Source organism: Spea bombifrons, chromosome 10 (assembly GCF_027358695.1).
Source record: "Spea bombifrons isolate aSpeBom1 chromosome 10, aSpeBom1.2.pri, whole genome shotgun sequence".
In the NCBI taxonomy this organism is placed as follows: Eukaryota; Metazoa; Chordata; class Amphibia; order Anura; family Pelobatidae; genus Spea; species Spea bombifrons.
This window is the reverse complement of record NC_071096.1, coordinates 39,523,733-39,543,949: the sequence shown is the minus strand read 5'-3', so window position 1 is coordinate 39,543,949 and position 20,217 is coordinate 39,523,733. Positions and strand designations below refer to the sequence as shown.

General features: G+C 55.4%; 3 protein-coding genes across 4 annotated transcripts; 1 reads left to right on the top strand and 2 right to left on the bottom strand.

The window, feature by feature from the left end:
* Positions 1-2,163: 2,163 nt before the first annotated feature.
* On the bottom strand, positions 2,164-4,341 carry GINS3 (GINS complex subunit 3). Its single transcript, XM_053448454.1, has 3 exons — positions 4,119-4,341; positions 3,010-3,243; positions 2,164-2,567 (listed from the first exon to the last, which is right to left on the bottom strand). Exons 1-3 carry the CDS (start codon positions 4,284-4,286, stop codon positions 2,337-2,339), a joined length of 633 nt encoding a protein of 210 aa, XP_053304429.1. The 5' UTR covers positions 4,287-4,341; the 3' UTR covers positions 2,164-2,336.
* A 1,835-nt stretch (positions 4,342-6,176) lies between these two features.
* Positions 6,177-13,988, bottom strand: CCDC113 (coiled-coil domain containing 113). 2 transcript variants are annotated; one of them, XM_053448448.1, is made up of 9 exons: positions 13,637-13,988; positions 9,565-9,691; positions 9,286-9,450; positions 9,045-9,203; positions 7,745-7,825; positions 7,447-7,599; positions 6,928-7,035; positions 6,464-6,619; positions 6,177-6,304 (listed from the first exon to the last, which is right to left on the bottom strand). In XM_053448448.1, exons 1-9 carry the CDS (start codon positions 13,750-13,752, stop codon positions 6,215-6,217), a joined length of 1,155 nt encoding a protein of 384 aa, XP_053304423.1. In that variant the 5' UTR covers positions 13,753-13,988; the 3' UTR covers positions 6,177-6,214. The 2 variants fall into 2 exon arrangements, with proteins under 2 accessions (XP_053304423.1, XP_053304422.1); XM_053448447.1 differs by having other exon boundaries at positions 7,447-7,602; positions 13,637-13,987.
* Positions 13,989-14,164: 176 nt separating this feature from the next.
* Positions 14,165-20,037, top strand: CSNK2A2 (casein kinase 2 alpha 2). The gene is made up of 12 exons (XM_053448450.1): positions 14,165-14,417; positions 15,317-15,428; positions 15,778-15,879; positions 15,982-16,032; positions 16,236-16,295; positions 16,396-16,479; positions 16,569-16,679; positions 16,758-16,859; positions 17,795-17,895; positions 17,978-18,126; positions 18,219-18,308; positions 18,545-20,037. Exons 1-11 carry the CDS (start codon positions 14,314-14,316, stop codon positions 18,290-18,292), a joined length of 1,050 nt encoding a protein of 349 aa, XP_053304425.1. The 5' UTR covers positions 14,165-14,313; the 3' UTR covers positions 18,293-18,308; positions 18,545-20,037.
* Positions 20,038-20,217: the final 180 nt, after the last annotated feature.

Genomic DNA, 20,217 nt, shown 5'->3' with positions numbered 1-20,217 from the left:
ATAGCGCCTGCGTGAGTCCTCGGCGCTGCGTCAGTGGGGAGGAGATTTATCAAGGTGGAGCGATATCACCCACAGCTCAGACACCGCTACGGCGGCAGTGAGAACGCAAGCTCTGCAGCCAAGACTCCCCAGTGCGTGGGTACCACTAGCTAGCTGCTGAGATGGAACCCTCATACCCTCTGTGCTGTTTGGAGTGCAAGCTCTGCTGCCAAGCATCCCCAGTACGTGGGTACCTTTAGCTGGCTGCTGAGATGGCACCCATCATACCCACTGTGCTACTTGGAGTGCAAGCTCTGCAGCCAAGGGCAGTTGAAGCAGCAGATTGACACATGTACTGAGCGGGGACCAACCACCGGTAGTGGTTGTTTGTTTATGCATCTTTATTATTATTATTATATTTTATGTATTACACACCAACAACTTACACAGCGCTGTATAATTTATTTGGAAGTAAACACACAGCGACACGCACAGCAAGACGCGCACACACGCACAGCAAGACGCGCACACACGCACAGCAAGACGCGCACACACGCACAGCAAGACACGCACACACAGGTGTTGAGATCCCGTCCATGATCTGCCATCTTGCCTTATCCTTATTTATACAAAATCCCCGGAAGGAGCGGTGGGCTCCTAAGCTTACAATCCGTCAGAATGTTTGTAAAGAGGTATAACGGGCATGTCCAAACCTCCTCTTTTAGTCTGTCCAGCCTCCTAAAAGCTCAGAATGTTTGCTGGGTATGAGGGTATCACAGGGTGCTACAGCCCTAAAAGCCCCGATAATGTATAGATAAAATCAACGCTTCTTACGAAGTCACCAAAGAGTCCAGTTAAAGGCCCACTACTCACTAACAGTCGCATGGAGCAGGATGTGATAGGAATTGCCCCAAATACTGTGACTGGCACTGTGTGGAGAGGCATTGGGGCAGCCAGAGCCAAGGAATGGGGTAAAAGCTCCCCTAACATCATGGAATTAGACAATGGAGGGGGTTCGGGGCAGATGGCGCTTGAGGTACGCTCGCTTGACACCCATAATGGTGCGGCAGGGGGTAGGAGCAGGGGTTCATGGGCCACACAACTCACCCAAGTCCTGCAGACGGAGGTCACTATACCCCCAGCCGCCCGGCCCCGTGATCCGTCTCCTGCCGCAGCACTGGGGACCCACCAGCCTCACGCACAGCCTGGCCCAGGGAATCTGGCTTCCAGCGCGTTGGATTACTGATAAGGGCCCCTCCGGGCTGCGGCCACAATAACTCTGTCCGGATTACTAAAAGGTGCTTCGCGGCTCAGAGGAAAACTATGTGACAGCAGAGTGATGAGAGATAACAAAGCGTGCGCGATGGCAACCAGAGCGGCTGGGACTGAAAACATGTTATACCCCCACGCGTTTCACAGCAGCCATTAAACATTCCCTGCAAACAGCCAATCAGCAGGCCAGCTCATACCCTACATCAATTTTAAACAGACCCCAAAAGTCAGGAAGTGCACCTTATTTAAAGCCCCTCATAGACAAAGCACACACCCTTCCATGCTGCAGCGGCTGTATACTGCCGGCTCGGTACAGGCGATGGTACCAACAACCGGGATCAAAGTCAACTCTATCAGTTACTGTAATATTAGACGCAAGCGCAGGGGCCACCGCACATTTAAATAACGTACAGGGGAATAAAGCAGCTAGCGTCTTTAGACATGGGGCTGGACGACGCCATCGTCACTGAAGACATGCATGTTACATGGCCTCTGAGCTCCATGCACTGAAGCGCAGCGTTGACCCCTCACCCAGTGCAGACCCCGTAATGCCACGATGCTGCCGGCCTTACAGCTCACTCGCCCCCTCAGAACATCATAAAGGATGAATCAGCTCCTCACCGGCAGCATCCATTACTGCAGCCGTGTAACAGCCGGTGCTGCCGGAGGAATTGAAGTCACACACAAACATTCAGGGACTTGCTCTTCTAGCAGCTGCTTTAATAAAGGTTCAGGGGGGTTACCATCGCACGAGGTGGGACAGGGGACTAAACCTGTGTACAGCGCTGTACTTATTACCCCAGGGGCTGCTGCTAAACATGTCATTCGCATGGAGACAGAGCCTAAGAACACGTTCTCCACATTTCAAGGACATGCCGAGACTGCTGTAGAGAGACGCCATCACCACAAAGCTTGAGTTAGACCTTTTAATGAATGAAAGCCGCGCAGGAGGCGGACAGCCCCCAGCCCACGTGCCTCTTACTCCTTCTCCGTGTCCGCAGGAAGAGACACCGGTCTCGAACCGGTCCGAGAAATACTGTCCAGCACCGTCCCACCCACGATGGCACGTAGATGACAGGCGCTCTTCAGGTATCAGTCTCGTTAAACTTTCTCTTGCGGTAGCTCTGCACCAGACTGGACGCGGTGATCTGCGAGGCTGTCCCCCTCTCCCAACTTTGAAAAGCATTTAGCCCTTTCTGGCCAGCTCGAAACAGCCCACGTTCCAATTCATCCAGCCGTGACACCAGCCCAGACGTGTCCTCGTTGTAGGCATTTTGCGATGAGTCCATAATGCGTCGGAAGCGGCCGACAAAGGTCTAAGAGACAGCGGAATACAGGACATGGGCAGAGGGAAGATAACGAGTGTAAACGGCTCATATTCTCTCTCGGTCACAGCAAGGGTGCCACATTCTGCCACTTCCTCTACCTATAGCTTCATTCATACACATGCGTGTGTTATTTCAGTGCCATCATACATTATATATTAATACATACATACATACATATACACATATATATATATATATATATATATATATATATACAGGGCAGTCAAAGTTTCAGTGACGCTATGGGCCAGGTCTAATGAAAATCCCCTCCAGCACGAGGCCTGCACCCAACGCAGAGTTACTGAGCGACACCACAGTTAAAGCAGGTAGCCACATTAATAAAACCAATTAACCAGGGGTCCAGTCAGCTCTCGGCCGCTGGGAGGACAGATACAGGCACGGGAAGGGGGTGTATTACTAACGCCATTACCTGCAATATCGTCTTTGCTATCTCCGTGTTCTCTGGGCTGTCAAAGTTAAGGAGCTGAGAGCCAAAGCCATAGTAATAGGGCCCCATCTTGTGAAGGTCCACCACATTGGCATCAGCTCTGAAGACGGTGCGCCAGCCCTCTCGGTAAATCTTCGGGAGCTCCACGGACAGGATGCGCCGCTTGTTATCGTAGAGACCTTTGGCCAACCAAAGAGGCAGCTCCATCCTAATGCCCTGAGAAAGAGGGTTAAAAACGCTTAAAACGGGGCAAACCCAACATAATCACCCTCTACAAGAAGAGGGATCCGTTCCACGACATAACGCGTGAACATGGCGGAGCAGCTACCCCGTCTCACACTCTGGCACCATTCATAACCCACCATCTTTCCAATACATTAACAAACGAGTGAAACGCAACCCGCTAGCACAAGCACTAAAGTTCTGTGGGGCCCCTTCTAAGCCTCTCATGGGCCCCTGCTAAGCCCCTCATTGGTCTCTCCTCTCAGGGGCCGCTGGTAAGCCTCTCATTGGTCTCTCCCCTCAGGGGCCCCTGCTAAGCCTCTCATCAGTCTCACTTCCCAGGGGCCCCTGCTAAGCCTCTCATTGGTCTCTCCCCTCAGGGGCTCCTGTTAAGCCTCTCATTTGTCTCTCCTCTCAGGGGCCCCTGCTAAGCCTCTCATTGGTCTCTCCTCTCAGGGGCCGCTGGTAAGCCTCTCATTGGTCTCTGCCCTCAGGGGCCCCTGCTAAGCCTCTCATTGGCCTCACCTCCCAGGGGCCCCTGCTAAGCCTCTCATTGGTCTCAACTCTCATGGGCCGCTGCTAAGCCTCTCATTGGTCTCTCCCCTCAGGGGACCCTGTTAAGCCTCTTATTGGTCTCACCTCTCAGGGGCCCCTGCTAAGCCTATCAGTCTCTCCTCTCAGGGGCCCCTGCTAAGCCTCTCATTGGTCTCAACTCTCATGGGCCGCTGCTAAGCCTCTCATCGGTCTCTCCCCTCAGGGGCCCCTGTTAAGCCTCTCATTGGTCTCACCTCTCAGGGGCCCCTGCTAAGCCTATCAGTCTCTCCTCTCAGGGACCCTGCTAACCCCAGGGGTCTGTCTGGCCTGGTTACCGCAGGGATGCTGTCGCTCTCTCCCCCCTTCTCCAGAAAGCCCAGACGGGGGAGGCCGCTCTCTATGCGGCAGGGCAGCTTCTCTTGAGACATGAGCACATCCTCCAGAGACAGGAAATTGTCCTCTCGGCCCAGGCCAGCCTCCACCGCCTGGTACGGCTCCCACATGCCTGTAAACCGACCGACAGTCCGCCAGCCGCTCACCCCAACCAATATGGCCGCTCTTCAGATGCAAAGCGAAACTCCCGCCTTCCGTAGGACACACCCACTGGCGCGTTCCAAGCCTCGCTCTCAGCGTGTACACTTTCTGACTCGTTTACCGTTTCTGTTACCATGGCCACGGTGGAGAAGATTTCCATAGTAACTGCATCAGCATCCGCTGTCTGAGTGGCTGGAAACCCTTCCTCATGGGTCTGTTTGTTGCTGCCTGTCAGCGTGGCACAGGGTACCCTGTACAGGCAGGAGCTGGTGGTGGTGCGGTTTGGTGTATTACATGGCACAGGGTACCCTGTACAGGCAGCAGCTGGTGGGGGTGCGGTATGGTGTATTACTAGGCACAGGGTACTCTGTACAGACAGCAGCTGGTGGGGGGTGCGGTATGGTGTATTACTAGGCACAGGGTACTCTGTACAGGCAGCAGCTGGTGGTGGTGCGGTTTGGTGTATTACATGGCACAGGGTACCCTGTACAGGCAGCAGCTGGTGGGGGTGCGGTATGGTGTATTACTAGGCACAGGGTACTCTGTACAGACAGCAGCTGGTGGGGGGTGCGGTATGGTGTATTACTAGGCACAGGGTACTCTGTACAGGCAGCAGCTGGTGGGGGTGCGGTATGGTGTATTACTAGGCACAGGGTACTCTGTACAGGCAGCAGCTGGTGGGGGTGCGGTTTGGTGTATTACATGGCACAGGGTACCCTGTACAGGCAGCAGCTGGTGGGGGTGCGGTATGGTGTATTACTAGGCACAGGGTACTCTGTACAGGCAGCAGCTGGTGGGGGTGCGGTATGGTGTATTACTAGGCACAGGGTACTCTGTACAGGCAGCAGCTGGTGGGGGTGCGGTATGGTGTATTACTAGGCACAGGGTACTCTGTACAGGCAGCAGCTGGTGGGGGTGCGGTATGGTGTATTACTAGGCACAGGGTACTCTGTACAGGCAGCAGCTGGTGGGGGTGCGGTTTGGTGTATTACTAGGCACAGGGTACCCTGTACAGGCAGCAGCTGGTGGGGGTGCGGTATGGTGTATTACTAGGCACAGGGTACTCTGTACAGGCAGCAGCTGGTGGGGGTGCGGTATGGTGTATTACTAGGCACAGGGTACTCTGTACAGGCAGCAGCTGGTGGGGGTGCGGTATGGTGTATTACTAGGCACAGGGTACTCTGTACAGGCAGCAGCTGGTGGGGGTGCGGTATGGTGTATTACTAGGCACAGGGTACTCTGTACAGGCAGCAGCTGGTGGGGGTGCGGTTTGGTGTATTACATGGCACAGGGTACCCTGTACAGGCAGCAGCTGGTGGGGGTGCGGTATGGTGTATTACTAGGCACAGGGTACTCTGTACAGACAGCAGCTGGTGGGGGTGCGGTATGGTGTATTACTAGGCACAGGGTACTCTGTACAGGCAGCAGCTGGTGGGGGTGCGGTATGGTGTATTACTAGGCACAGGGTACTCTGTACAGGCAGCAGCTGGTGGGGGTGCGGTATGGTGTATTACATGGCACAGGGTACCCTGTACAGACAGCAGCTGGTGGGGGTGCGGTTTGGTGTATTACTAGGCACAGGGTACTCTGTACAGGCAGCAGCTGGTGGGGGTGCGGTATGGTGTATTACTAGGCACAGGGTACTCTGTACAGGCAGCAGCTGGTGGGGGTGCGGTATGGTGTATTACTAGGCACAGGGTACTCTGTACAGGCAGCTGGTGGTGGTGTGGGATAGTGTATTACAAAGCACAGGGGAAACCGTTTAGACAGTAAAAGTAAAACAGGGTGTCTGTGTAAAACGAGAAGGTGCACTGTCTGTATCATACTGCGCGAGCAGGGAGTAACACACACAGCACACATTGTATATAATGATCTTTTATTAACATAACTGTGGCATTCAGTGGCCGGCGGCTGGCTGGGTGTAGCACTGTATGTTACCGGCTCCCTTCAGCTGCTCCCACGCCCTGCCACGTGTATTCAAGGAAAGCTGTAAAGAAGAGAGCATGTGGGAGATCTTCAAACTGTGACCTGACGAATCCGGGTGACTGGCAGCAACCAGAACCCGACGACCCCCAGTGACTGAAGCTAACTAGAACCCAACGCCTGGACTAACTGACTGAACCAGATCGGCACCCTGTGTGGTTACCTGGGCTATCTCTGCTTTCCTCTCCCAAACGCGAATGGTTTTTTGCAGCTGATCTTGCTCCATTTTCTCCTGGACATACTGCAGCACATCTGGGACCCGGTAGTCACTTAGTTGTCTCCTCAGCTTCTTGTTTACATTCTCTGCTTTCTGTCGCTCCTTCCAAGAAAACGCAAGATCACACGGAACGCAACATTATGGCGGGAAGCCGTGAGGTTACCAGATACTGGTTAGTGGCAGGTCTTTTCTCTGGCAGTCCAGACTCACAATCTTCTGCACCTGCTCACACGATCCTTTCCTCCTTGCACAATCGTCCTCGCACTATCCTCCTCAAACACTCTTTCCCTCCCTGCTGTATCACCCTCTTCACCTTATACTTCACTCTTCCTAACAGTAACGTTCCTCTCCCTCTCACCGCTATCATTTTCTCCTCCCTCGCACCACCCTCCAATAAAGACTCCAGATACCTGCTCGACCAGGTGCGTCTCGCACTCGATCCTCCGCAGCATCTCGCTCCTTGTGGAAATCTCCTTGTCGAGATGGCAGGACTCCATAGTCGAGTTCTGAAGCTTTTTCTGATATTCCGAAAGGAAAGAATTGTAATGCACAGTGGAGCCTTTTGGACGCGGACATTAAGTGGATGGGAATTACTCAACACTGTTTCCGGATACATAATGACCAATCCACCACTCTTCCCCATGAGTCCTTTACTCACGTGATCACCACCCACGACGCTGGATGATAACGCTGCAGTTACTAATGGCCTCCTGGTGGCTAGTTCGATGACAGTGGGCAATGGGAACACCAAATGATTCTGGTGAAATGTTTGAAATGTGGCCTTATGGTCCTTAGCAATCCACGGAATGGTGAGGACATTGGAAAGGCAAGTGTTGCCTACCGTTAGCTCAACGTGTTCTTAATATGCAAACACGGCCACTGGCCATCCCAAACGTCAACCCTTTGGAATACCCACACAAGTCTCTTACCTTGTAGGAGTTGAAGACCTGAAGCGTGTCTCCGGTGGTGAGTTTCAGATGTAGCAGATCTTGGTTCCGTTCATCAATCCTCTCCAAGAACTGTGCATTTTCTATCTTCAGTTGCTGAAAATCCACCTCGTGCAATACTTCCCCCATCTCCTCCTTCTGGGAAGCAGAGCCCTGATTACTCTTTCACCTGCCCTGCATATGTGGGGTCTAGAAAATGCCCTCCTGATAGACCTCCCTATCAGGGTTCAGGCTGTCATCTCGCACTCATGGGATGGTAACCGTACTATTAGACAGATACCTGTTTGAGCTGCATCTGTAGCTTCTTCTTGTGGACTTTCAGGGATGCGTTCTTCAGACGCAGCTTGTCTATCAGACTGTCCTGTGAAGTGAGAAGGACACATTTACAAGTGGGACCCAGAAACAAGGGTCGTATGTGCGCCCCGGACATGTACAGCACGGCGACGGACGCGTATGTGCACCCAAGACGTATACAGCACGGCGACGGACGCGTATGTGCACCCAAGACGTATACAGCACGGCGACGGACGCGTATGTGCACCCAAGACGTATACAGCACGGCGACGGACGCGTATGTGCACCCAAGACATATACAGCACGGCGACGGACGCGTATGTGCACCCAAGACATATACAGCACGGCGACGGACGCGTATGTGCACCCAAGACATATACAGCACGGCGTCGGACGCGTATGTGCACCCAAGACATATACAGCACGGCGACGGATGCGTATGTGCACCCAAGACATATACAGCACGGCGACGGACGCGTATGTGCACCCAAGACGTATACAGCACGGCGACGGACGCGTATGTGCACCCAAGACGTATACAGCACGGCGACGGACGCGTATGTGCACCCAAGACGTATACAGCACGTCGACGGACACGTATGTGCACCCAAGACGTATACAGCACGGCGACGGACGCGTATGTGCACCCAAGACGTATACAGCACGGCGACGGACGCGTATGTGCACCCAAGACATATACAGCACGGCGTCGGACGCGTATGTGCACCCAAGACGTATACAGCACGGCGACGGACGCGTATGTGCACCCAAGACGTATACAGCACGGCGACGGACGTGTATGTCCACCCAAGACGTATACAGCACAGCGACGGAAGCGTATGTCCACCCAAGACGTATACAGCACGGCGACGGACGCGTATGTGCACCCAAGACGTATACAGCACGGCGACGGGCGCGTATGTGCACCCAAGACGTATACAGCACGGCGACGGATGCGTATGTGCACCCAAGACATATACAGCACGGCGACGGATGTGTATGTGCATCCAAGACATATACAGCACGGCGACGGACGCGTATGTGCACCCAAGACATATACAGCACGGCGACGGACGCGTATGTGCACCCAAGACATATACAGCACGGCGACGGACGCGTATGTGCACCCAAGACATATACAGCACGGCGACAAAGGCATATGCGAGCCCTGGACATATACAGCACGGCGAAGGAAGCTTATGTGCACCCCGTTATATAAAGCACATATGGGGTGCACATATTCCTTTCCACAGCCTTGCGTAGAACATGTAGATGTATTGACTCACTCTGGCACGGGTTTTCTCTTCCAGGTAGCGAAGGATCTTGTCAGGGGCCACACTTGTGCCCGTCTTCCTACTCACAGCGGCCCTGCCGATATCTCGCTCAAACTCGTACGTGGCTTTTTTAATCTCTGCTCTGCGAATTTCAGCTTCCTCCATTGTGGCCTGTATACAGAGAGACGACAGAGCGGAGTGAGCCACGCTGCGCGCTCCGACGCCGGGGAGAGCCTCGGAGCTCAATCATTACCTGTAAACTCTGCACCAGCCTGTCCGCGTTCTCCTTATCCTTCCGCGCTTCCTCCTTTGACTCCTCCAGCTCTCTCTGCACCAGCTCACACTTCTGCTCCACGCTCAGACTGAATAACCGCTCGGAGATTGTGCTCCGGGACTTGGACCTGCGCCGACTGCGCATCTACGGAGAGAGAGGCCCCGGCGATCGGCGCATGTTACATACCGCTAATACAGTCACTAATAACTCATCCACTTTAGGCTATCCCGACCAAGGTCACCGGCAGAGGGCTAGTACCTGGCTGAAGTCCAGGCTGGGGGGTCCAGCTTCAGTGATGGGGGCAGGCGTGAGGTCCGCTGCATCCAGCCTCTTACAGAACTTCTCAAACACTTCAGTCTCGGCCTTGAGCGTGGACACTGCATTGCTGAGAAACGGGACGCGGTCACAAAGACAGCTCCTACCCCAAATGAGTGCGCAGCAATGCAAGGGGGGCAATAACTGGCTGTATTGGGGGTCTCCTTGGTATTATGGAGAAGCAGCTGGCTGTATTGGGGTCTCCTTGGTATTATGGGGAAGCAGCCGGCTGTATTGGGGTCTCCTTGGTATTATGGGGAAGCAGCTGGCTGTATTGGGGGTCTCCTTGGTATTATGGGGAAGCAGCTGGCTGTATTGGGGGTCTCCTTGGTATTATGGAGAAGCAGCCGGCTGTATTGGGGGTCTTCTTGGTATTATGGGGAAGCAGCTGGCTGTATTGGGGGTCTCCTTGGTATTATGGGGAAGCAGCCGGCTGTATTGGGGGTCTCCTTGGTATTATGGGGAAGCAGCTGGCTGTATTGGGGGTCTCTGGTATGGGGAAGCAGCTGGCTGTATTGGGGGTCTCCTTGGTATTATGGAGAAGCAGCTGGTTGTATTGGGGGTCTCCTTGGTATTATGGAGAAGCAGCCGGCTGTATTGGGGGTCTTCTTGGTATTATGGGGAAGCAGCTGGCTGTATTGGGGGTCTCCTTGGTATTATAGGGAAGCAGCTGGCTGTATTGGGGGTCTCCTTGGTATTATGGGGAAGCAGCTGACTGTATTGGGGTCTCCTTGGTATTATGGAGAAGCAGCTGGCTGTATTGGGGGTCTCCTTGGTATTATGGAGAAGCAGCTGGCTGTATTGGGGGTCTCCTTGGTATTATGGGGAAGCAGCTGGCTGTATTGGGGGTCTCCTTGGTATTATGGAGAAGCAGCTGGTTGTATTGGGGGTCTCTGGTATTATGGGGAAGCAGCCGGCTGTATTGGGGGTCTCCTTGGTATTATGGGGAAGCAGCCGGCTGTATTGGGGGTCTCCTTGGTATTATGGAGAAGCAGCTGGCTGTATTGGGGGTCTCCTTGGTATTATGGGGAAGCAGCTGGCTGTATTGGGGTCTCCTTGGTATTATGGGGAAGCAGCCGGCTGTATTGGGGTCTCCTTGGTATTATGGGGAAGCAGCTGGCTGTATTGGGGGTCTCCTTGGTATTATGGGGAAGCAGCTGGCTGTATTGGGGGTCTCCTTGGTATTATGGAGAAGCAGCCGGCTGTATTGGGGGTCTTCTTGGTATTATGGGGAAGCAGCTGGCTGTATTGGGGGTCTCCTTGGTATTATGGGGAAGCAGCCGGCTGTATTGGGGGTCTCCTTGGTATTATGGGGAAGCAGCTGGCTGTATTGGGGGTCTCTGGTATGGGGAAGCAGCTGGCTGTATTGGGGGTCTCCTTGGTATTATGGAGAAGCAGCTGGTTGTATTGGGGGTCTCCTTGGTATTATGGAGAAGCAGCTGGCTGTATTGGGGGTCTCCTTGGTATTATGGGGAAGCAGCTGGCTGTATTGGGGGTCTCCTTGGTATTATGGGGAAGCAGCCGGCTGTATTGGGGGTCTCCTTGGTATTATGGGGAAGCAGCTGGCTGTATTGGGGGTCTCCTTGGCATTATGGGGAAGCAGCTGGTTGTATTGGGGGTCTCCTTGGTATTATGGGGAAGCAGCTGGTTGTATTGGGGGTCTCCTTGGTATTATGGGGAAGCAGCCGGCTGTATTGGGGGTCTCCTTGGTATTATGGGGAAGCAGCTGGCTGTATTGGGGTCTCCTTGGTATTATGGGGAAGCAGCTGGTTGTTTGGGGGGTCTCCTTGGTATTATGGGGAAGCAGCCGGCTGTATTGGGGGTCTCCTTGGTATTATGGGGAAGCAGCTGGCTGTATTGGGGGTCTCTGGTATGGGGAAGCAGCTGGCTGTATTGGGGGTCTCCTTGGTATTATGGAGAAGCAGCTGGTTGTATTGGGGGTCTCCTTGGTATTATGGAGAAGCAGCCGGCTGTATTGGGGGTCTTCTTGGTATTATGGGGAAGCAGCTGGCTGTATTGGGGGTCTCCTTGGTATTATAGGGAAGCAGCTGGCTGTATTGGGGGTCTCCTTGGTATTATGGGGAAGCAGCTGACTGTATTGGGGTCTCCTTGGTATTATGGAGAAGCAGCTGGCTGTATTGGGGGTCTCCTTGGTATTATGGAGAAGCAGCTGGCTGTATTGGGGGTCTCCTTGGTATTATGGGGAAGCAGCTGGCTGTATTGGGGGTCTCCTTGGTATTATGGAGAAGCAGCTGGTTGTATTGGGGGTCTCTGGTATTATGGGGAAGCAGCCGGCTGTATTGGGGGTCTCCTTGGTATTATGGGGAAGCAGCCGGCTGTATTGGGGGTCTCCTTGGTATTATGGAGAAGCAGCTGGCTGTATTGGGGGTCTCCTTGGTATTATGGGGAAGCAGCTGGCTGTATTGGGGTCTCCTTGGTATTATGGGGAAGCAGCCGGCTGTATTGGGGTCTCCTTGGTATTATGGGGAAGCAGCTGGCTGTATTGGGGGTCTCCTTGGTATTATGGGGAAGCAGCTGGCTGTATTGGGGGTCTCCTTGGTATTATGGAGAAGCAGCCGGCTGTATTGGGGGTCTTCTTGGTATTATGGGGAAGCAGCTGGCTGTATTGGGGGTCTCCTTGGTATTATGGGGAAGCAGCCGGCTGTATTGGGGGTCTCCTTGGTATTATGGGGAAGCAGCTGGCTGTATTGGGGGTCTCTGGTATGGGGAAGCAGCTGGCTGTATTGGGGGTCTCCTTGGTATTATGGAGAAGCAGCTGGTTGTATTGGGGGTCTCCTTGGTATTATGGAGAAGCAGCTGGCTGTATTGGGGGTCTCCTTGGTATTATGGGGAAGCAGCTGGCTGTATTGGGGGTCTCCTTGGTATTATGGGGAAGCAGCCGGCTGTATTGGGGGTCTCCTTGGTATTATGGGGAAGCAGCTGGCTGTATTGGGGGTCTCCTTGGCATTATGGGGAAGCAGCTGGTTGTATTGGGGGTCTCCTTGGTATTATGGGGAAGCAGCTGGTTGTATTGGGGGTCTCCTTGGTATTATGGGGAAGCAGCCGGCTGTATTGGGGGTCTCCTTGGTATTATGGGGAAGCAGCTGGCTGTATTGGGGTCTCCTTGGTATTATGGGGAAGCAGCTGGTTGTTTGGGGGGTCTCCTTGGTATTATGGGGAAGCAGCTGGCTGTATTGGGGGTCTCCTTGGTATTATGGGGAAGCAGCTGGCTGTATTGGGGGTCTCCTTGGTATTATGGGGAAGCAGCTGGTTGTATTGGGGGTCTCCTTGGTATTATGGAGAAGCAGCTGGCTGTATTGGGGGTCTCCTTGGTATTATGGGGAAGCAGCTGGCTGTATTGGGGGTCTCCTTGGTATTATGGGGAAGCAGCCGGCTGTATTGGGGGTCTCCTTGGTATTATGGGGAAGCAGCTGGCTGTATTGGGGGTCTCCTTGGCATTATGGGGAAGCAGCTGGTTGTATTGGGGGTCTCCTTGGTATTATGGGGAAGCAGCTGGTTGTATTGGGGGTCTCCTTGGTATTATGGGGAAGCAGCCGGCTGTATTGGGGGTCTCCTTGGTATTATGGGGAAGCAGCTGGCTGTATTGGGGTCTCCTTGGTATTATGGGGAAGCAGCTGGTTGTTTGGGGGGTCTCCTTGGTATTATGGGGAAGCAGCTGGCTGTATTGGGGGTCTCCTTGGTATTATGGGGAAGCAGCTGGCTGTATTGGGGGTCTCCTTGGTATTATGGGGAAGCAGCTGGCTGTATTGGGGGTCTCCTTGGTTCTATGGGGAAGCAGCTGGCTGTATTGGGGGTCTCCTTGGTATTATGGAGAAGCAGCCGGCTGTATTGGGGGTCTTCTTGGTATTTTGGGGAAGCAGCTGGCTGTATTGGGGGTCTCCTTGGTATAATGGGGAAGCAGCCGGCTGTGTTGGGGGTCTCCTTGGTATTATGGGGAAGCAGCTGGCTGTATTGGGGGTCTCTCTGGTACTATGGGACATGCGGGGGTTCTTACCTGGTGTCCCGAATTAGGGCCCGCAGCTGCTCGGGGCTCAGCTCGGTGAGGGGGTGGAAGGGGTCCTCCCCGGCCTGGGACTCGGTCCGGACACTCTCTGCGTCGGTATCCGCCATAGTTGCTATAGAAACAGTAAAACTTCCCCTACCAGGCGATGAAGAGCGCACGTGACAGCCTTGCTATAGTTGCTATGGAGACTGAGCGCTCCTCCCTTATAGCGTCTGGTAACCCTTTCACCACTGATGGCCTCTATAGTGAGGTAATCCAGGGGAAGCCACCTCTCCCATCATCCTCAGCCAGCCGTAGCCCGAGGCAGCTTCTCCAGCTGTGGTTACCCTGTTCCATTATCCTCAGCCAGTCTGGGAAGCTTGAATACATTTGTGGTCATTGTAAATCCCCATTATCCTCAGCCAGCATGCCCAAGCTATTTACCCTCTGTTACAGTGAGTCGGTGGTGCCGCCGCGTGCCCGGCTGCTGCTGTTCCCCTCCCAGCCGGTAGGGTGCGCTGTGGCCCGTACGCCAGCCTCCTGCGTGTGTCTCGCTGTCCCGGAAGCCGCTGACCCGGCCCGAGCTGGCTGTCCTGCGCACGGCTACCCTCCTATTCCAGCGCGCGGCCGCTCGCCGCCTGCACCTTCCGGGCCCCTTGGGCCCCAGCCGCTCACCTTCCGCCGGAGCCATGCCGGGTCCGCAGGCCGGGAGCAGAGCCCGAGTGTACGCCGACGTGAACACCCTGAGGAGCCGCGAGTACTGGGACTATGAGGCGCACGTCCCCGCCTGGGGGTAAACACCGAGGGTCAAAGACCTAGGGGCGGGGGCGAACGCCGAGGGGCGGGGGCAAATGACAAGGGGTAGAAAAGAGCCGAGTGTTCTGCGTAATAAATGGGGCAAAAGGAAATGCAAAATCTAACGCCCCTGCGGTGCCGGCGCCCAAACACTACGCCCCTGCGGTGCCAGCGCCCAAACACAACGCCCCTGCGGTGCCGGCGCCCAAACACAACGCCCCTGCGGTGCTGGCACCCAAACACAACGCCCCTGCGGTGCCGGCGCCTAAACGCAACGCCCCTGCGGTGCCGGCGCCCAGACACTACGCCCCTGCGGTGCCGGCGCCTAAACACAACGCCCCTGCGGTGCCGGCGCTTAAACTTAATGCCTGTCCCGCTTTGGTGCCGGCGCCTAAACATAATTCCCATCCCGCTGCGGTGCCGGCGCCTAAATGTAATGCCCGTCCTGCTGCGGACCCCATGCGGTGCCGGCTCTTAAACATAACATCCATCCCACGCCAGCGCTTACACGTAACGCCCCAGTAATGCCCGTGCCACTGTGGTGCCAGCGGGTGAACGCGAGGGGGACAGGGAGCGAGATGCGGCAACGTGTTCTGTAACCACTGGAGGGCGCTCCGTGGATCTTATTGGCTACAATGTAGCAGCTGCGGGATTTATTTTGTGCCATAACAAAGCGGTCACTATGGCTTTTAGTGGCCCACGTGGAGCCTGGCACAGTGCCACGTCCCGGAAAATAGGCCGGGGGGGCACAGTGCCACGACCCGGAAAACAGGCCGCTGGCCCACAGTGCCACGTCCCGGAAAACAGGCTGGGGGCCCACAGTGCCACGTCCCGGAAAACAGGCTGGGGGCTACAGTGCCACGGACGGGCCAGAAACTCTTGCCTTGTCACCCACAGGAATCAGGAGGATTATCAGCTGGTCAGAAAACTGGGCCGGGGGAAGTACAGCGAGGTCTTTGAAGCCATAAACATCACAAACAACGAGAGAGTCGTGGTCAAGATCCTCAAGGTATTGCATGAACAGCATGGACACACGTGCAGCGGTATACACAAGTGTGTCCGTGTTACACAGAATTGGGGGTATATACTGTGGGAAGCTCACGTGTTCCGTGTCACACGGAATCGGGGGTTGATACTGCTTGAAGCTCACGCGTTCCGTGTTACACGGAATCTGACGTGTGCGGTGTGGTTTTGTATGGCACCTTCACATTCTAGAGCGATGACGGTTTTTGTGTCTTTCTGACTCTAGTAAATAGTGATACGGCCGATGCGGAGGGTTTAAATGGCCTGTGGTGGGTCGGTTGCGGTTGTGGGTTGGTTGCGGTTCGGTTGTGACCCCCGTGTCTTCCTGTTCACAGCCCGTTAAAAAGAAGAAGATTAAGCGTGAGGTGAAGATTTTGGAAAACCTGCGCGGCGGCACCAATATCATCCGGCTGGTGGACACCATCAAGGATCCGGTGGTGAGTAATCTCCCCGCGGTGCGGGGTCGCACGGCGTGTATTCAGACTGATATCTTCTCTGTGGATGTTCTCCTAAGCTGTGCTTTTTCCTCCCCGCTGCAGTCGAAGACCCCAGCTCTTGTGTTTGAATACATCAATAACACCGACTTTAAGGTACGTGAGTGGAAGCCGCGGGGTTGTAACGCGTAATGTAGTGTGGGGACTTGGCGTTAGCGGGGCGCCCGTCTTACCTCCTCTTTTAAGGGTCTCCCCGGTGAGTTGCTTTCGGTCCCCAGAGTAGACGGGGGGCAGTTAGTCCCCCGTGAGCCGTCCGCCGGTGCCCTTTCTGATGCGGTTTTCTCTTCTCTCCCGAGCAGCAGTTGTATCAGGTCCTGACCGACTACGACATCCGCTATTACATGTACGAGCTGCTGAAGGTGAGTCCGCGGGACGCGCGTTCAGGTTTAACCCCAGTGGGTTCGAATGCCCCCTCCGGGGCAGGTTCCTCCACGCCCTGACGTGTTGTGTCTTTGGCAGGCCCTGGATTATTGCCACAGCCAAGGGGTCATGCACCGAGACGTGAAGCCACATAATGTGATGATTGACCACCAGCAGAAAAAGGTATTTACCCCTCTTCAGAACCCAGCTGCCCCTCTCCGTCCTCTGCAGACACCCTTTTCACAGCTTCCTCTGCCCCTTCCTTCTTCTAGCTCCGGTTGATAGACTGGGGCCTGGCGGAGTTTTACCACCCAGCCCAGGAATATAACGTCCGCGTGGCCTCCCGATACTTTAAGGGGCCCGAGCTGTTGGTCGATTACCAGGTCAGTGCGGGGCAGTTATATGGGCTGAATGGTGGCAAGGTGGGCACAGGGGGTAAACGGCTCGGCTTTTCTTGGCAGATGTACGATTACAGTCTGGATATGTGGAGCTTGGGCTGTATGCTGGCCAGCATGATCTTCAGGAAGGAGCCCTTCTTCCACGGCCAAGACAACTATGACCAGGTAACGAGGGGATGGGACTCTGATGCACAGGGGGGACTAGCCGGAGGGGATGGGACTCCGATGCACAGGGGGGGACTAGCCGGAGGGGATGGGACTCCGATGCACAGGGGGGGACTAGCCGGAGGGGATGGGACTCCGATGCACAGGGGGGGACTAGCCGGAGGGGATGGGACTCCGATGCACAGGGGGGGACTAGCCGGAGGGGATGGGACTCCGATGCACGGGGGGACTAGCTGGAGGGGATGGGACTCTGATGCACAGGGGGGACTAGCCGGAGGGGATGGGACTCCGATGCACAGGGGGGACTAGCCGGAGGGGATGGGACTCTGATGTACAGGGGGGGCTAGCCGGAGGGGATGGGACTCCGATGCACAGGGGGGGACTAGCCGGAGGGGATGGGACTCTGATGCACAGGGGGGACTAGCCGGAGGGGATGGGACTCCGATGCACAGGGGGGACTAGCCGGAGGGGATGGGACTCTGATGTACAGGGGGGGCTAGCCGGAGGGGATGGGACTCCGATGCACAGGGGGGGACTAGCCGGAGGGGATGGGACTCTGATTCACAGGGGGGGGCTAGCCGGAGGGGATGGGACTCTGATGCACAGGGGGGGGGGCTAGCCGGAGGGGATGGGACTCTGATGCACAGGGGTGGGCTACCCGGAGGGGATGGGACTCCGATGTACAGGGGGGGGCTAGCCGGAGGGGATGGGACTCTGATGCACAGGGGGGGGCTAGCCGGAGGGGATGGGACTCTGATGTACAGGGGGTAATAGCCTGCTCCAATGTACATGGGTCGGCTACCTGATTGGGCTCGGCCTCTGTGCATTGGAGGAGTAACCAGTCCCTATTGCATATGGCGGATTGCAGCATGAAAGGTACGGCGTGGGGGTTCCTGATATGGGAGTGGGCATTGATGCTTCGTGTTCATGCGCAGCTGGTCCGAATCGCCAAAGTGCTGGGCACAGATGAGCTGTATGGCTACCTAAAGAAATACCACATCGAGCTGGATCCTCACTTCAACGACATCCTGGGGCAGTAAGTAACGAAGCTGCCGCTCAGCGCGCTTTCTAAAGCCGGCGATGGGACTCGCTGAGCAGCCTTTGTGGGCTCTTTTCAGGCACTCCCGGAAGCGCTGGGAGAATTTCCTGCACAGCGAGAACCGGCACCTGGTGAGCGCCGAGGCCCTGGACATGCTGGATAAGTTACTGCGTTACGACCATCAGCAGCGGCTGACCGCGCGGGAAGCTATGGAGCACCCGTACTTCTGTGAGTCCTCTCTCCCCGAGCAGCTTCTCCCGGTGACTTCTGTCTTCTGTTTGCGGTTTCTTTGTACTCTGCGTCTCTTTTTCCCTCCGCAGATCCCATAGTAAAGGAGCAGCAGGCTCAGACAGACGGCACTGTGCTCCCGGGCAGCCTGTCAGCCGCTCGATGAGGACTGGGGATTGTGGGTAATGACAATGCCAAACGGGCCAGCGCCTTCTGCTGTGCCTTTATTCCCCCTCCTTTCATCAGAACACCTTACATTTCAAACCATTTACACGGGACCTCCTTGTCCTTGGTGGTCTTTATACAGGTCCTTGGTGGTCTTTATACAGGACCTCATTGTCCTGGGGGTAATTGCGTAGATTGAATAATCTGGTTACTGCCGCTCAGCCGTTGCCTCTCTCTCTCTCTCCCCCGTTAGGGCACCGCTGCTGGTCCCACCGCGTTTCCGTGAGCAGAATGGAATAACACACAGAAACCGGAGACAGCCGCAGGAAACATGGACAGCACGGGACCCGTCTTCTTCATTAGTCCCCGCAGCACCGGTGTCCACAATCCCAGAGGAGTGAGAGGCCAACGGCTCGTTCCAATGCTGGACTCAGACCTCCCACCCCTTCTGCACGCGTGAGGGTAGGAAGATTCGGAGTCTGCTAAATGCACCCTGGTTAACCCTTTGCCTTTTGGACAGAGCTTCCTCGTAGGGTTGATCAGGCGTCTCCTAGCAGGTCCTGCGCAGTGTCACAAGCGTAGCTCCTCGAGCCACGACGGTGGATTGCGTTATTTGGAGCCGTCACGCAGTAAAGATCTGAGAGATACGGTAGAGTCACCTCTGTAGAAGCAGCAATAGCCCCTTTACTCGTTACGGATATCCAGGGATGTTTTAGCTTCTAAGGCCTGCGAGTCTGAGCGCTCCTTTTCGGGGTAGGATTAGTGTTCCTCGAGGAGCGGGTCTTCAGGGCTTTTCCAAGCCGCGGGGAGGTCTACTTCTTCCTGTTTGTTAAAAAGTTACATGAGAGACCCCCTAGGACAGCCCGGTGCCAGGCAGACACTACATCTGCCACCTGCCATGTCCCCCCCGGCAGCAGCTCATGCCTCGGAAACGCGGCGTGACGGACAGCGCGACAGCTGCAGCGCCCCCCGTCCCCAGTAACACGTCTACTGCGGGTTGTAACGCTACCTCAGTGACCATGTGGCCACCTCGGCTACGCCGCCTAAAGGATCAGACATTGTGTCGCCCTCTTTATTCTATTGTGCAAACTCATGGGGTGACTGCCTGCTGCCCCCTCCTTCAGCTGCTGCCCCCCGGGTGGTGGAAGGGGCTGCCGAAGGCTTGGGGTGTTTTGATAAGAAGAGGTCTGAGGTCAGGAACTCCTAGTGTTAATCCGGGGGGTCTGAAGACTTTACCCCTGTGCGGGGGGCTGAGAAGTGCAGTTTTAGCGGCCCCTTTTTGTTTCTCAGGTGGGTGAGGGATTTGTGTCTCACCCCCAGGAGTGTCTGCTCCTTACGTTCTGGACGGACCCGCGTGGACACGAAGTGTTGGCTGAACGTTGTCCTCTTGGCTGTATGATCTCCACCGCGCAGGATCCGCTCTATAAATACCTCTGTTAAGCAGCGTGGACTCTTTTCGGTCTGTTTCCTGTGTGCGTGACACGTGTGCTTTTGTTTTGTGTGTTTGCGTGCAGCAGTCGCGTGGCTCTGTGTACATCCTTTTGCCAGGTCTGGTGGTCCGGAGCTCCCGGTCGGTGCGATGGGACTGGACGGAGCCGTCTGCTCCTCCCGGCGGCCCCCAGGAAGGCGTTATCGGTGTGACGGCGGCTTGGCGGGGAGTCTTGCGGCAGCAGCCAGTCTGACCATCGCACCCCGTGTCGTAAAATGAGGATCTGTTTAAATAAACGAGCTGCGCATTTATAGAAATGTGTTTATTTTTTAAGGAATGGGACCTAGGCAGCGACTCCCATGAGGCTCAGCCGGAATGATAGCGAGTGTCGCCGGAGCTGGTAGCCCCTAGCAGTGCATTGTGTATGTTGTATGTCTGTGGGATGGGTTGTGCTGCATGTGTCGGGGAGAGAAACGGGTGCGCGCCGGTGCTGCGTG

Excerpts from the sequence above, each read along its gene's own strand:
- GINS3 (XM_053448454.1), bottom strand. The coding sequence starts at position 4,286 with ATGTGGGAGCCGTACCAGGCGGTGGAGGCTGGCCTGGGCCGAGAGGAC. Across the intron at positions 3,244-4,118 it reads AGAGCGACAGCATCCCTGCG|GGCATTAGGATGGAGCTGCC; the intron begins GTAACCAGGCCA and ends CCTCTTTCTCAG. Across the intron at positions 2,568-3,009 it reads TAGCAAAGACGATATTGCAG|ACCTTTGTCGGCCGCTTCCG; the intron begins GTAATGGCGTTA and ends GCTGTCTCTTAG.
- CCDC113 (XM_053448447.1), bottom strand. The coding sequence starts at position 13,752 with ATGGCGGATACCGACGCAGAGAGTGTCCGGACCGAGTCCCAGGCCGGG. Across the intron at positions 9,451-9,564 it reads CCAGCCTGGACTTCAGCCAG|ATGCGCAGTCGGCGCAGGTC; the intron begins GTACTAGCCCTC and ends CTCTCTCCGTAG. Across the intron at positions 9,204-9,285 it reads GGCTGGTGCAGAGTTTACAG|GCCACAATGGAGGAAGCTGA; the intron begins GTAATGATTGAG and ends CTCTGTATACAG.
- CSNK2A2 (XM_053448450.1), top strand. The coding sequence starts at position 14,314 with ATGCCGGGTCCGCAGGCCGGGAGCAGAGCCCGAGTGTACGCCGACGTG. Across the intron at positions 15,880-15,981 it reads ACACCATCAAGGATCCGGTG|TCGAAGACCCCAGCTCTTGT; the intron begins GTGAGTAATCTC and ends TCCCCGCTGCAG. Across the intron at positions 17,896-17,977 it reads TTCAACGACATCCTGGGGCA|GCACTCCCGGAAGCGCTGGG; the intron begins GTAAGTAACGAA and ends GGCTCTTTTCAG.